The following is a 15729-nucleotide window of genomic DNA, read 5'->3' as shown; positions in this document are numbered from 1 at the left end:
AATGCTTGTTTGCTGTGAATTTTCTTTTAAACACCAAGAATGTTTAACAACATGTTCAGTATGACATATTCTGAACAGGAAATCTCTGTTGTCCTGGTAGGTTTTTGTTTGGTTGTATTTAATCATGAACAGTGCAGAACTTGGAGAACTGGCATAACATAGTACCATGCAAGAGTTGTTCTGGTTGATGAGTGGTTTTGGAGCAGCGTTCCAAGGGCAATGTCTAGGAAGGTTCCTGCACCAGGAGGGGTCTTGTGGGCTTTTCTTCCAAGATGAAATATTGCTGTGTCTGGAAAAAAAATAGGGGAGAGGTAATATTGACATTTCTCTGTCTTTAAGTTCCCTGTCCTGCTCATGTGTAAGGAAGCAAAAGAACCCAAAGATAAGCTCGAGTGAAAAAGCAAGCTAATGACCCTGGGAGAAGAGTAGCAACTAAAAAATGAAGGGAAGGTTTGGACCTAGGGCTGCTTTGGAGGTGAATGAGCACCAAAATGGAAACAGAATCCTGATAAGGTCTGGTGGAAAAATACATCAACATAAGGATGCATTGTGTATTGTAGCATACTGGTCTGTGTAGTTTTCAAGAAGGGCTGAGCTGAGCTGCCACTGAGCTGTGACATGAGCTAGTCCAGTAGGGTCCCTCACTGTTCATGTCTGCGTTAAAAGAATGTCACTTTCCTATTTGGGGAAATTTGCACAACAGCAAATACCAGATCTCCTGTTCTAAGGAGGCAACTTTTTCTCAAGAATTGTTTCTAGTTAGAAAGGTTGAAGATGAAGATTGATCAGAAATACCAACAGGGCAGCATTTTTCCCAAGATGATAAAATTTAGAGGAATTAATATATGAGATTGTTTCTTCCATCTGTTGGATTTTGGGACATTTCTTAATGCCAACTTTATTTTCCTTGATTATGAGTTTGGGCTAGCATTTTAATCCTTTCATATATATGAATATTAAAAAAAAAGCAGCAACAAACCCTGAGGAGCTTTATAGGGGTGTTAGGTAGTGTATTTCAAGGGTTGGATAGCTTCTTTTTGTTATTTATTCTGTGTCACAAAACAGAGTGAGGTAATCTCTGAACTCTTTTATCCTTAATCTGGTGTCACAACACATCTCACTTTAACATGTAGTCAGCAGGGTAAGGAAAATAATAAAGGCCTGTTGTACAGCAGATAAGTATTGGTGTTAGCAAGGGAAATAAGAATCTTTTCTTCTGGCGTTGGATGTATTAAAACTGGCACAGAGTTAAAGTCCACAGGTTAAAATCTTCCAAACTTTGAAAGCAATAGCTTACTTGATCTGTAAGATTGTTTGCAAATCCATTGAACTTAGTTGCTTAAAATTCCTGATGGGTCTTTGTTGGCATGCAGCAGTCCCTCTCAAGAAAAAGAAAAAACCTGAAAGAGAAAAACAAAATAAAAACCCCAGATACTTTTTAATAATAAACAGCCTATCTTTCAGAAGTGCCAAATGCCCAGCAGTTCCCTGATTGCATTGGCAGCAGGTGGGTTTTCATGGGTCTGAAAATCAGAGTATTTTAGATTTTTCCACAAAAGCAGTTTGATGTGTTGGCTGAAGTGAGAACACTGCTCATGTCCTAATGTGGACAGCCAGGGAGGTGACGGAAGGTGCCATCTGGCAGCAGAGCCAGCTGGCTCATTCCAAGAACATCTTCTCAGGGGGGTTGCACAGCACAGCTGGTGGCCTATAAATTCCCATCCTACCTTGGAATACGCTAATTTTTCTATGTGGCTGAGCTTACAGTTACTATGAAGCACAACTTTAGGCCTATGTTTCACTATGTGAAAATTGTCAACTATTTCTCTTGGAAAGCTTTTGCACTGAGAATTTCCAGCCTCTGATCTGCCTGAAAATAGCTAGGGACCATTTTAACAGTTCTTGCATGAGGTTTTTCTTGGCAAGTCAAAGTCTACCGCTAATATAAACTTTCTGTTTCACCCCTGTACCTTGAAGAAGTCATTTTGCTCTGCTGTGCTCCATTTGGAAACCAGAAGCTTCTTTTGAAGATGCTCTGAGTTGCTTTTGACATAAACACTGGTCAAAGTTGTTGTTCTGTTTAGAACAGCAGCCAGAGTCCTGGTCTAATTGTTCTCTTGAGTGGAAAAAATGTTTTATCAATGCCGAGTGTTTTATATGGAACATGCATTCCCAGCTGGCAGAACTTCAAGAAAACCCAAAGTATTTTGTTGCATGGTTACCAGAAGACATACGATAATGGTCTGAGCTTGTTCTTCATATTGCAAGGCTAGATTGTTTTCTCTATTAACTTTATAGTCTTTATTTGCTCATGCTTACATGAATTATGCAAGTAATGTACATCAGTTTTACAGAACAAGGGGGAAGCCCTGAAGCCAATGAAAAGTTTCCTTTCTGAATTACTCCATTCCACAAAAAGAAGTGCACAAGAACTGGGGACAGTTGTGTTAGTAGTCTGCATTTCTATGACATGCTACTTCTAGCAGTCTTCCAAATGGCTGTCAGGTTTAGTCTTTACCACAGGCCATGCATAGAACAAGTGAAAAAATAATCAATGCAGCCAAGAGCAGGCCTGTAAGACTATTTTTCTTCATCTAGCAGCACTCCAAAGAGCATCTGTGAAAGAGAACTAACTGGAAGCCAAATCCCAGGTCATCAGTACCAAATTTGTTTAGTTTCAGTGATTGCATTTTAGGAAGATAAAAGGTACTGCTAAATGTTGTCCTTGAAGGTGTGGAGATAGGCTGGGCTATGTAAGCTATGTTACTAGCTTGCTCCTTGCAGTGGCAAACACAGTGATGTCTTCATCATTTCTACAGTTTGGAAAGCCAACGTGTTTCCTTTCCAAGGGAATTTTCCTGTAAAGTTGTTTAAAAGTTAAGAAAAAAAAAGTTTGGTTTCTTTTGTTAACCTTGGTATTTTAGTTTTGCATCCACTAAATTTAAGAGTATCTAGTGGAAAAGAAGAAGGAAGTGGACTAAAGCAACTCCTATTGTAGTAGAAGATTAAAAAAACCAAACCAAAACCAAAACAATCAAACAAAGCAAATAAAGCCTTGCAGATCTTGAATTTTAAAAGTATAGCCAGTCTCAGCCAAAGGAAACCAAGTTTAAGATTTTTCACTTTCCAGCTGTTGGTCTTTTAATACAGTTTGGAGTTAAGTGTCTTGTAAAATAAATAATTGTGCAAAAGAAAGATACCCTTACTACTAGCATACTGGTTAAACAGTCCTCTAAATTGGAAAGCGGGCATACCCAAAGAGAAATCTGGATTGCTAGTAATTCTTTTTCATTTGGTTAATTGTTCTGATGCCTGTTCTTGACCCGAGTTTACCAGCTACGTAGCAATGCTACTCCAAAACAAGCTGGACATTGCTAACTGAAGAAATGCTGAGTAGGAGACAGGCAGGTATGCTAAGTGTAATGTGTTGAAAGTCCATTGTTTTGCTATTCGAGGGCTAGTCCCTAGTTCTGTTTGATGAGGTAACAATGTATCTGATGAAGGTTTTAAAAGCAAACTTTCTAATGTTTACAAAATCCTTAACAAAGATGAAATAAAAAAAAAGTTACTTCTCTAGTAACGTGCAAACATGCATCACCCATTCATTTCTAGCACAGAGTGATTTTCTGCACAAGCACGAACTTCATGGAAGTTTCAGGCACTCCTGCAGCACAAGGAGGCACCCCAGTGAACACTTGGGTGGAGAGCTCTCAGGGATGAGGTGTAGCGCAGGTTCATAGCCACGCTATGACCCTACAGAAAGACGGGAGCAAGTTGCAGCAAGGTTATGGAAGCGTCTAGCTGTGAACTGCAAACTGACCTGTGAAAATGGGAACAATCTATTCCACTGCTGGTCTTATTCCACATTCAGCACATAGTGGGATGTTTATTTCTCCTGCTTTCAGTGGAAACATAAAAGCCTGTAAGTCAGTGTAAATTACTCAGGCAAAAGACTACATATTAATGCAATCTGTTACAAGTAAATGAGCTGCACTTCTTCTAGCAGTGCTGTAAGCAGTGCTTCTCTGATTCAGCATTATCTACCATCCTTCTGCATCAAAAGAAAGATGACAAATTCATTCACTACTTCAAAAGTGCCCAATGTTGAAAATATTGGAAGTCCCTTGTTTTCATAGCTCCTAGTTGGAGAAAGGTTGGCTTGTGTATTCCCATATAAGTCTCAGATAGCAACAAAAAACTTCATGTCTTCTTATTCAGTTCTAGAAAGACACGCTACAAGAATCTGGCACCAGATGTGCCAGGGTGATTTTGTTGTCAGCAGACCAAAGATCAAATCCTTCACTGCCATTACCTCTGTCAGCATCTGTGTGTCTGATTTGAGACAGTGTCATCTAAGTGCCTTGGATGATTGTGCTAGAGGAGAAGTGTTCCCTCTGCTTGCCATGCTGGCTTTTGAGAACACAAGTCATAAATAAAACCAAGTCCATGGGAAATTTGCAGCTCGTAGGTAACCTAGAACAGTTCCCATTTCCTTTTGTTTCATGACTTGTATTGTTTGTCTCTTGTCCTCTGGGTGCGTCCCTCAGAAAACCTGTCTTTTCTAGTCACCTGAATCCATCCTTTCTCACAGAAGTGATCCAAGTTTGGGAAGTTGCTCCCTTTTTGTTGTCTTTACAAAAGCTTATTGCAGGGGCCACAAGGAGCATCTAATCTGATGCAACAGCCCTTAAAGTGACTTAGGTTCTTCTGACAGGTGCAGATGGTGGGTTAAATCTCCTGTTGGCAACCTCAGCCCCTGCCAAAATCAGACTTCTCCTGCCTATTTGTGCAGGCTGGTGTTTGTAGGGCTTCTCATGGCAGGTGGATTCACTTTTCAGGCTCTGAGAATACCAGTCCAAACTTTCTGCCTTGAAGGCAGCTGAGGCACGGGCACCAGACATCTCAGGAGCTGCGTTACATTTGAGCAAGGAATCCTGCTTTCTTCTCAGCACTTGGTGTGCTGGACCATTACCATGACAAAGGAGGACTATTGACTTTCATAGTGATAATGTCTTTGATTTGAGGCTCGCTTTGATTTGGGGCAGTAGTGTTTGCTGGCCCAGAGAAGCATTGGTCTCCTCCAGGTGAAGAGCAAGGAGAGAAACACACTTTTGAGAAGGAGGAGGAAGAGGGAAAGAATTGGCTGAAGAGACTGAATGGAAAGCCATAATAGATGCAGTTAGTCGCTGGGAAGGGCCCAAAAGCAACCCATGATTCCTTAAGACAATTAAAAGCAAATTGTCCGGCTGAGCGATCCCAGAGCAAGGAAGATGCTCCCCCAGACTATAATTCAAGGGGCTGAATGGCCCTCAAAAACTGAGAGCAAAGAGAAAAAACCCCAGAAGATGAGGCAAATGATGGAACAGATGTGAGTGCTTTTGTTGGGAAGACTTGGAGGCTAGCGGGATGGCGATAGGCTAATTTGAGGCGCATAATGCCAGGTTCCTTTCATATGCAGAATAGCACTTTGATCCACTGTGGATGAAAGTGCTGAAAAGTGGAGAGGATGGCAGGGGGTCTTTTGTCTTTGACAAAAAAGGCATCTGCTGGGCTCTAACCCCCTTTTCCCCACCCCCTTAGCCTAGCGGGCCACTCCAAGAATGCTAGCAAAGGGGACAAGTGTCTCCTGACAGCTGAAGAAATCTCCAGGAGGAGAATGAGGCTTGCAGCAATATGTATACCAGAGAGCTTAATCGATTTTTTCCACAGTACAAAAAGGGAGAGACTTGGGGAAAGACAGAGAGATCACAGTAGAAATGGGAGGTGGGAGGAAAAAAATCCCTTTCTAATAAACTTGTTACTTTTGTTCTCAGAATACATCTTTTCAGGAGATGCTTTGATGCTAGTATGAATACACTTAATGGAGCAGAGTAGGGTAGAGTTGCTGGGCTGGGGGGGTGGGGAGGTGTGAAGTAAGGAAGAATAGTTTTGCAAGGAGGATTAATGTAGAGTGATTTCTGTGGATTCTAGCACAGGAAAGATTTTGGAATTGGTAAAACAGTGCAGTGGAAGAGATACCTGGGAGACAGATGCATGCTTTCTGTACCGTCTGTTGGAGGAGCTCAGCTCAGCACAAATTCTTGGTTTTGATTTCTAATCAAAATTGAAAATTTCTCTTCAACCTTCCCTTCTTTCCTGTTGTTGTCTTAACTCCTTGGACTTCCTAGAAATGAAAGGACTGCATGATTGAATGGGGACCTAGGAAGGCAAGCAGTATTTGTGCCAAGCACATATAGCAGCTGCAGATCAACTGGTGATCTGGTCCCCGCTTCTCATGCTTTATCGACTTTCTTCAGCTTTTTGCATCTGGTAAACAATACAGGGATCTGATCCACCGAGTCTGATGGCTGTGGTGTTCCTTAACTATTACTTTGCACCTAGTCTAATGTTTTCTTTGAGAAATAATGACAGATAAGAGTTACCAACCTCTGAGTAAGACCCACCTCAGGGTCTTTAAATATTTTCAGAACAGTAGGTTCAAGAATCTTCTTTCTCTTGAGATCCTGACAGTGTTTATCCATTACTATTTACTGAAGATAACCTTCTCACAAGGGCACAGCTATAAGCAACACCTGGTACTGGAAACAGCTCCTCCCTCTTTAACCCCACACTCTTCTTTCTGCTGGTTACAGTTCCTCCAAGAATGTACGAGTAATGCAGAAATGGAGAGAAACTATTACATTCCTTTGGGAGGCTCAACACACAAACAGACACCAAATCATAATCCTGTGTAACTGTTCAGTAGGTGCCATGATCTCCCTCCAGCAGATGCCACCATTCTGTTCAGGCCAGCTGATGTGGAGAGTACTTTTGGCAATAGCATCTCCTACCCTCCAGCTGTGCAAAGCCTGATGACATGAATTACTGTAACTCATTAGGGAAGGCTAACTGTCAAAGACATTGATGTTTTTTAGATTTCTACCATTAATCGTATCTTGACTTTTCTGGCTCCCAGTGCTCGGGCTGTGGTGGACAATGGTGTGCAGGGACTTGAGCTGCTGCAGCTGTTTTCAAAGGAGCTGAGACCACCACTGTCCCTTACAATGCCACGATGAAAATCCCCTCTCTGTGTAGACTTCGGGTTGTTCTTGTGTGACTTCTCTCTCAGTGCTATGTACAGTGATAGGATGCAGATCTAGATCCAAATGGGCAAAGATGTTGCTCATGGGTACGTCTCACCTGGCAGGGAACAGCACTTTGTAATCCTCTGTGCCAAAGAAAAACAGCCCATGCAGTGTCATGCGAACCCACTGACTGGGCTATGGGTCCTTAGCAGCCTATTGGATGGTCTGTCCCCAGGCAGTTTGGTCAGAATGGAGTGTGGGAGTCTTGGGCAGTGAGCCTGGACACTTGTTATTCTTTGAGGTGAAACATGAAGCACCTCATTGTGAAAGGTCTTTTGTGTTTCCCCAGCTGGGAAGGCAAGCCCTTCAGCTGCTGCCATCCTGAGATTTCTTCACATTTCCAGTATCAACTCTCCCACCTCCATACCAGAAGGATGTACTCTTAGCAAAGACTGGAGAACTGCCAAAACTGCCTTACCAGGACAGCTCTGTGTCATGCCAGCAGTAGAAATCTGAAGTGTGTGTAGTGGGGCGGGATGTGAGTTGACTCTATTCCTATGTAAACATGTGTGGTAATCCTCCATAACTGCAGGTAGTCAGTGCAGTTTTAAACTGTGCTCTTGAGACACATTTATTTAGCTTTTTGCAGTTCACTGTGTGCTAGTTTATTGTGGCCGGTGTGTGGGCACAAGGAAGAAAGATGCTTGTGTGGCTTGACCTGACTGCCATGGTCCAGGCCAGGTCTGCTTAGAGGAGAGACTGAATCTGTTCCACCTGAAGCACACTGCAAGGGAGGAGGGAAGATATGTGTGTGGAGCAGAAGGTAGCATGCGGAGCAAGTGACAGCAGGAGTGCAGGTTGTGGGAGTGCAGCAGAGAGAGGAAGGTTTGCTTTGTTCTCACGTCTCACCCAGCAGGCTGGTGTTTTCTGCACAGAAGCCTGTTACCCTCCACTGTGTTCTGATGAAAATCGAAAGGTAAAAATTGTAAAGCCTCTTTGTTGTACTTACTGTAAATGGAGGCAGAGCTACCTGACCCGCTCAGGTGACCATCACAGGTCTTATTCCTGCTCTGTGGTCAGGGACTGCCTGGTTATTGTTTCAGAGGCTGCTGAGTCTAGAAAGGGCCATATTGCTTTAATGGTAAATTGTCCAGGCAGATGCTGCGATGGTAGTCGCATAACTTACAAACCAAGCCATTCCCATGGAAGTGCCTTTGGCTGGACTGATTGTATGTATGAGATTTTCCTGGCATGACCTAGCAGTCCTGGCTGTAGAAATCCTGTGTTATCAGCATGGATTTGGCCTGTCTCTCAGTGAATCTTGTCTGATCATTAACATCCGTTAGGGCATCTCTGTGTGGGAAGTGAAGCCAAACAAATGGAAAATGATGGCTTCTGAGTGCAATGAGCCTCAGCCAGCTTGCAAACTTTTGTTCAGATATGAAGTGGTTTCAATTAGTTTTGTTTACTTCCAAATTAAACAGGGGTCCTTTGCAAGATGGCCACTGGTTAGTTCAATATAACTTTCCTGAGTGTCTGCCTGGAGGTATTCTTTTAATCAGGTGCAGTTTGTACCAACAAAGTGAATTCTTGCCCTTTTTAAAAACATGAGATGGGAGCTAATGTTGCTATTCATGAACACCCTTCCAGAACTAATGCGAAGTTATGTGCTTTCATATTCAGTTAAATACACAGTGGTTTGGATCCAGACAGGCAACCCTAGCTGTAGTGGGGACAGTGTGATTCCAGGTTTGATGGGACCTGCATCTTTCTGTGGGAGATGGATTGTTGTGTGGGGAGAGGGCAAATTGCACCTGTTTTGTTCCTGCATCTGCCCTGTCCTGTAATCCCAAGATTTGGTGCACATAATCTCAGTACATCATGAGTATGCTTACTAACATTCGACTTTCATGGTGTTGACGAATACCTCCAGCTCCAGAGTGCTTTTGATGGTGTTCAAGGCAAATATCCAGGAGGTATTAATTACACAGAGCCCTTGTCAGGCTGCAGAGAGTCACGAGAGCTTGGAAAACAGCCCTCCCAAGAGTAGCTTGTGAAATGTGTTTCAAGACCTCAGTGATATCTCTCAGCTTTATGTCTCCTTTAGAAATAAAAGCAATATGCCAGTACGCAGTAGGAAAGCGTGTTCCAGTTGTCTAGTCTCAGCATGCAAACCAGTGGTACTTGAGTAAGCGCTGTTTGGGAGAGATGGCAGCATTTTAGTTGCCCCATGCTGATATCGAGCTGCTGTCTGCACAGGTGAGTAGCCAGCCCTGCGCCCCACCTGTGTGCCCACTGGCACCCTGTGCTCAGCCTGGAGGGGGTTCTGGACTTGGGGCAGAATGGGGTCCCTGCCCCTCCAGAGCTTGGTGGCTACCTGCGGTGGTGGCTGGAGCAGCAAGGTGTACAGTGGTCCTGTATGGTCTGTTTGGCTCCAGAGGCCCCTGTCAAGTGTTGCTCCAAATGGCTGTCGTGCCTTTGAAGTGGCAGTCAGCCTGGTGAGGTGTGCGCTGCCCTGGGTGGGAGGCAGCTGGGGGGCAGCTCTCTCTGGGTCAGGCCCTGAGGCCACTGCCTTGGGACACCCATGCTGTGGAGGAGCTGGGGAAGCAGCAACACCTGGAGAAGACCTGGTCTTCTGGTCAAGGGAGTGGCTCACTGTGGCTAGGAGCTGTGGAAGCCACGCTGGTTCAGCTTGGGGTGAAGGGAATGAGAGTGTTTGCATTCCTGGGTGAATGCTGAGGAGGAGGAGGATGGAGCGCAGGCAGTGGCAGCCCCCTGCCTGCAGAGTCCATCACTGGGGGGAGACCGCTAGGCTGCTGTGGGACAGCAGCCACCAACCTTCCCTGGCCTGCTCCAGAGAGCCATTCCTGCCTGAAACAAATGGGGTGTGTAGGAGAAGGAGACACAAAGCAGGAAACAACAGCATTGATGTTCCTCGCGGATGAGAAAGAAAGGGCAAACAAGGAGAAGCTGTGCTTAATTTAGGTAGGTAGCTGAGGAGCTGTGGGGGTGGGAGCCTGTCTGGGTGCTGAGGCTCTATGGTGGTCAGGCAAACTGTCATCTAGGGGAGCAAGACAGCCCCTGTTTCAGTCTGCCCCTTTGTATCTTCTGTATTAATCACATCATGGGCAAACCTCCTGGAGTTACTTGTGGTGAGCCTGTTCCCTGTGAGCAGGCTTGTGGGACCTGAGTATCTGCAGACCTGGAGGAGGCATGGGTTGGCAACATGTGGACTGACTTGCTCAGAGTGGGAGCAGCTTCAGAGAGCCCTCAGCAGGCAGCTGTGTGTCTATGACCTTCTCAAGGGGCAAGATGAGAACTCACCAGGAACTCTGTCTTTTCCTCCCTCTTCCCCTTCCTCAGGTGGTCTTTGCTTTGAATCAGACTCTCTTGCAGCAGGAGAGCCTCCGAGCAGGGAGTTTCCAGATCCCCTATACGACAGAAGATCTTATCAAGCATTACAACTGTGGAGACCTCAACTCCATCATCTTCAACCATGACACTTCTCAAGTGAGTCTTGCCACCACAGCCCTTGTACTATGTACGTGTCCCCATAGTGTAACCCCTGTCTCACTCATGCTCATCTTTCCTCAGGCAGGCCCTTTACAGGCAAGGGCCAAGGGCACATTGCTGGCTCCCTGGCCTGTTGGCTTTCCTGTGCCTCCTGTCCCAGGAGTCTGCACCACCTCACCCCATTTTCCTGCATGCAAGAAGTAAAGGCACACCTGGCTTTACCTTTTGGATGAGTGCTGTGTTTGCTGTAGCATCAAAGCTCTATAAGTTGATCCTTTATTTTCTTAAGGATCCTGTGACATTATGCTAGCTTAGGTATGAGCAAACTTATCGCCAACAGAGAAAAGCAGCAGGCTCTTTTTGTGCAGACAGCAACAGAGAAATGCACTCTTGACTTGGACACTTGTGTAAGGCTGGGCAAGCTGCAAGCTTTTTAATATCCCCTATCAGTATGATTGTGTACTGTGGGCAAGGCCCAAAGAAGGGAAATGGAGTGAAACAAAGAAAAGATAGAGACTGAATCTTAAGGAGAAGAAAACCTTCTGAAGTCTCATAGACTTGGTTTATGGAGACTGTTTCCTAAGCAGCACAGTGGAATGTAATGCTCTGATCTTTAAACCACTAGAAAATGCCCAGCAGGGACCAATTTCACCTGTTTGGGCTGTTAGATTAGCTAACCTCAGACTGGGATATCAGGCCTTTCTATTCCTGTCTGTGAGGTACTGCCTAGCAGTTTGTGCACATCAATGAAAACATAGGTTCTAGCCTCACAGCGCTGAACAAGCGAGTGTTGGTACCTGGGCTTTCACTGCTGAATAACTATTTTCCTATGGCTTTTTAATATATATGGTGCAGTGCTGCAGAGCTGGAAATACTGTCATATGAACCCTTACTTCTCCAGTGCTGAGCTTTGTGCATGCGTTCTCCCCTTTCTGTTCTGCACACCCTTCAGCCTGCAAGTGCAGGCAACCTGGTCATTAATACTGCTTAGCTTTTACACAGTGCATTTGATTCGTAGATTTCAAAGGGCTTCTTAAAGGAGGCCAGCACTGTAAGAGCATACAGATGCTGCATCACTATTCTGCTGAGGTGTTACAAGCTGCAGACAGCTGGTGTTGCATTGAGGTCCTTGGAGAAAACAGCTCTTGCCAAGACATATATGTCTCCAGGGAAGCAAATGCCCGTTACTTACCTGAAGGGCCCTACTGCAGGACAGTTTCCCTCACAGTGGAGCTAGTCTGCAACGGTATCAGCTAATGTTTTTAAGCAGAACTTCTTTGTAAATTGTATTTGACCCCATCCTGTCTGAGTAGATGACCCTCTGTGGGCTAAGAACCCTTTGGAAACAGTCGATAATAGTCTTTAACTGCCTCCAGATACTCTTTAGCTGCTGCAGCCTTGCAAGGGAAAGCATCTAGTTTAGTGTTTGCTCCCCAGAAACCACCATTTGCAGGCCCTTTCCTTAGTAGTCCCTGTAGCTGCAGTGCCTGAAGCTACTTCTCAAGAAGTCAGGATGACTGCAACTCCAGACCCATGTTTCTGTTTACTAGCAAGAGGTCAGGGTAGTGTGCAGCCACAGCTGTCCTGGGGGCCCCAGGGGAGGAAGCCAGTAATTTAAAAGATACCTTGAGGACAGGTGAACTGGAGGTGGTAATACTTTCTTTCCTGACAAAATCTGGCCCTCTTTCTTTTGGAAAGTTTAGGGATGTTTTGTTAACTAGTTCAAATTGCAGTTATTTTTTGACAGCCTGAGGGTTCTGATACCAGTCAAACTCTCTTAGAAGAGTGTAATTATCGTTACAGTTATGTCATACCTATGGCAACTTAGGGAAGAGGTATGTAGCTAAAGATAGCCCGTGGCAAATATTTACTTTCTTCAGCCAAACAATCAGAATTTGGGATCTAAAGTGTGGAAAAGGGAGGATATTTGTTGACTTTGTAAAAAAAAAATAATATTCAGCCAGCTGACTTATGAAACAATATGTTGAGAGAATTGAAGCTCTGTGCATTAGAAATTTGCTGAGTAATTTTTTAGCTTTCTTTGGGTTTTTTCTTACTGGGCAATTGCTGCATTCAGTGATGGAGCAAAATACCTGTGTATGATGGCTGCCTGTGAAATAAATGCCCCTTTCATGAAGACTTTTTTTTTCCCCTACCCTAGGTCCCAAATTTCATTAATGCTACACTTCTGGCCCATGAACGCATTACTGCCCAAGAGATAGACAGCTACTTCCGTCAGGAGCTCATCTACAAGCGAAATGAGCGAATGGGCAGGAGGGTGAAGGATCTGCTGGAAGAGTACCCAGACAAGAGTTTCTTCTTTGCATTTGGAGCTGGTATGTGATCGAGGTGCCCTTCAACCTGAACATATTCTTCCCACGTCTGCTAGAAGCGTTTTACAAATGCTTGTCTTAGTTTAAAGAAAGGTTAGAACTTTCGCCATGGTGGACACAGAACACAGCTTTACCCTGATAGTTGTACTCCAGCAGGAAAACTTTTTCAGTGTAGGAGACTCTTTTTATTTAGTATGCAAAGAGCTCAGAGTGTATGCATTGATTCCAATATTTAATAATTATAGACTTTTTTTTATATGCATAGCCAAAGATACTGAACGAACTACAGTGCATACACAAAAGGAACAGCTCTTGGGTATACGTCCTTGTGGTCTGGCCAACCAGGGTGGAAGGGCAGGAGAAACATGGAGCTGAGATAGAAGGTATAAAGTCAGATGTTGCACCAGTGCTTGAATAAACCTTTCAAGAACATATCCAAAAGAGTAACATGCCAAATCGCATGAATTTAAGGGGCTCAATAAATGCAAGGGGAGAGGTGAGACGCACTTTCACCTTTCTCTTTGTGCTACAGCTCCTTACGTCTTTCACTGTGCTTCCACAAGGAAATTGTGTCTGCCACTGTTTTGGAGGAGACCACTGGGCCCAGCTGGGGAAAACCTACTCCATTTTCTGCCTCTTAGCAGCCAGCAGGAGTCTACAGGCACATTCAACTCAGCGAGGTTAACACCCACACTTCACACTAGGGCTGGGTGCAGGGTGTAAATAGGATTGGTTTGCCGTGACTCCTGTCCTTAGCTCTAGCTCCAGGGAAGGGAAGAAGTGAGGATCAGTGTGTGAAAAGACACCTATCGGTGTGTGAAATTCCTAGAGGAGTATCACATCCCATCACCATGAACCATATGGGCCTTGAGAAGGGGGGAGAACTGAAACTGGTGTTAGGCTCCATGTGATGTTTTCCAGTCTCAGTGGCTACTGCTTTAGTGAGGATGGAAGATCTAGACAAGGCAAGGAAAATATTTACTTAAACATTCAAAAAGCATTGGTATTTGAAGTCTGTGAGAATCTCTTCACTTGCAGCAGGGAGCTGTGGTTACAAACTTATCATAACAAGGGTCCTGTGACAGCAGGGAGGTAATGAAAGGTGGCTGATAATGTCTGTTCAGGCACGCATGAAGATTGTAACACACTATCTTCCTGCGCTATCGTTGCTCTGTGCAACTTGCTGTCGCAAAGAACAGTGAAGCAGGCACAGGTTGTGTAGATTTTGGTCATGTCTGTCTGTAAGCTAAGACCAGAGCTTTGCTGTACTTTGCTGCTGATGTTTTGATTGCACTTGTCCCTGCTGCTGAACTGATGTGCATTCCTGACCAGCATATATGTCAGCCCTGACTGCCAGTTGCATCAGTTGCAGGTAGCTAGTCTTCCATCAGGAGGCTGGTCACAGATGTTGGGGCTGCAGTAACTGGGTCACAACTGTGCAATGAGTGACCCATGCAAACAGACAGTTGTGGGTGCAAGTGTCACTCTGAGTATGCCCTACTCCAGGAGCAGAATCCTTTGAGAGAAAAGAGCCTTTTCCTGCACATAGCCCCTGAATCCCAGCAGCTGCGTTGGACAAGTCACCTGTCTTTAAGATGCTTTTGTCTCATTTGTCTCATTCCATCAATTTCCTTCTCTTCCTGCTCTTCTGCCCCAGACTTCATTGTCACTAGTGGGCACAGCTCAGCCCCAGAGCCCAGAAACACTGCAGGAGCAGGACAGATCCCTGTCCTTCCCCATCTCTCTTGTTTTCAACCTTCATTGACAGTCCTACAAACCATCCCAGGCTTTCTGAATTCTTGCTTTCCTCCTTCATCTTATTTTCCTTTTCCCAGTTGTCCCCTTCTTTGTCCCCTGATTTACACTTCCAGTAAAACAGATTCACCCAACACTGCTGTACTGCAGCACTGCCTGGAGCCTTGGGCCTATATGAACACCTTTGATCCGTGGCTTATGTGCACATGGCTTGTTTTCCAAGCAACATGTGTGGTCTTCTTGTGCTTTTCCATCATACTTTTGAATCCAGACAGGTTCTCTGTCTTCTCTGGGGGCTCTAGATCACCTTTGAAATTGTCCCCGATTACAGTCTGGCTTTGATACCACTCTGGCCTCTGTTCTCATCTGCCCTTCCAAATAGCTCTGCTCAAAGGACAGTGCCAGCCTCCCACTTTTAGCAGCATATTATCCGCATTATCCCTTTTTTTTTTGACTGCATGGGCATTTCTTTTTTCTTTTTTTTTTATTATTTGTTTTGTATTATTTTTCTAAATGACAAGTAACATCACAGGATATAATGCAAAAAACAGATGCATTTCTACACAGTTTAGAGGTTTTCTGAGTGCACATTACAAATATGAGTGCATGCTTTTATTATTTTCCAGCAAGCTAATTTAGCCTTTTGCTTATCAAGGTTGCTGTATGTGATAGATAATTATGCAGAAGATTTATTTTTATGCTAGCCAGCAATGAAGATGAACAAATGTCTTCTGTTCCATTTGGAGCACTGCTTGAGTATTGTACAGTTGTTAATTACTGGACTAGGGTTCTGGGAAAGTGCTCACAGAAGGCAGGTTAGAATGAGCTGCAGAAGAGGAGAAAAGGGAAGGCCATAGGAATGGGACAAAATCATCACTGCATCGTGGCTTCCCCTCTTCTGGCCCACAGTGGAAAAAGTATCTCCTAGCACTGGCTGATAAACTCCAGGACAAGGTTGAATTAAAATAGTAGTAGGATACTGAAGGGTCTCCAGATTAGAAGGGAGAGAAGACTTTTAGTTGTTTCTTCCCAGATTTTTTTCACCCTGTGCTTTTTATTTTTAA

The 15729-nt window shown here is 44.4% G+C and overlaps 1 protein-coding gene across 1 annotated transcript in view; it reads left to right on the top strand.

Moving 5' to 3' along the window:
* The window catches only part of TRABD2A (TraB domain containing 2A), an 83515-nt gene that overhangs the window by 41763 nt on the left and 26023 nt on the right, over positions 1 to 15729 (top strand). The window contains exons 3-4 of the mRNA XM_055791666.1: positions 10428 to 10574; positions 12739 to 12913. Coding sequence (XP_055647641.1) covers positions 10428 to 10574; positions 12739 to 12913 — 322 coding nt within the window. The remainder of the gene's footprint in view (positions 1 to 10427; positions 10575 to 12738; positions 12914 to 15729) is intronic.

The sequence above is a fragment of the Falco peregrinus genome, chromosome Z, assembly GCF_023634155.1.
Source record: "Falco peregrinus isolate bFalPer1 chromosome Z, bFalPer1.pri, whole genome shotgun sequence".
Classification (NCBI taxonomy): domain Eukaryota; kingdom Metazoa; phylum Chordata; class Aves; order Falconiformes; family Falconidae; genus Falco; species Falco peregrinus.
This window is presented reverse-complemented; position numbering and strand designations above follow the sequence as displayed.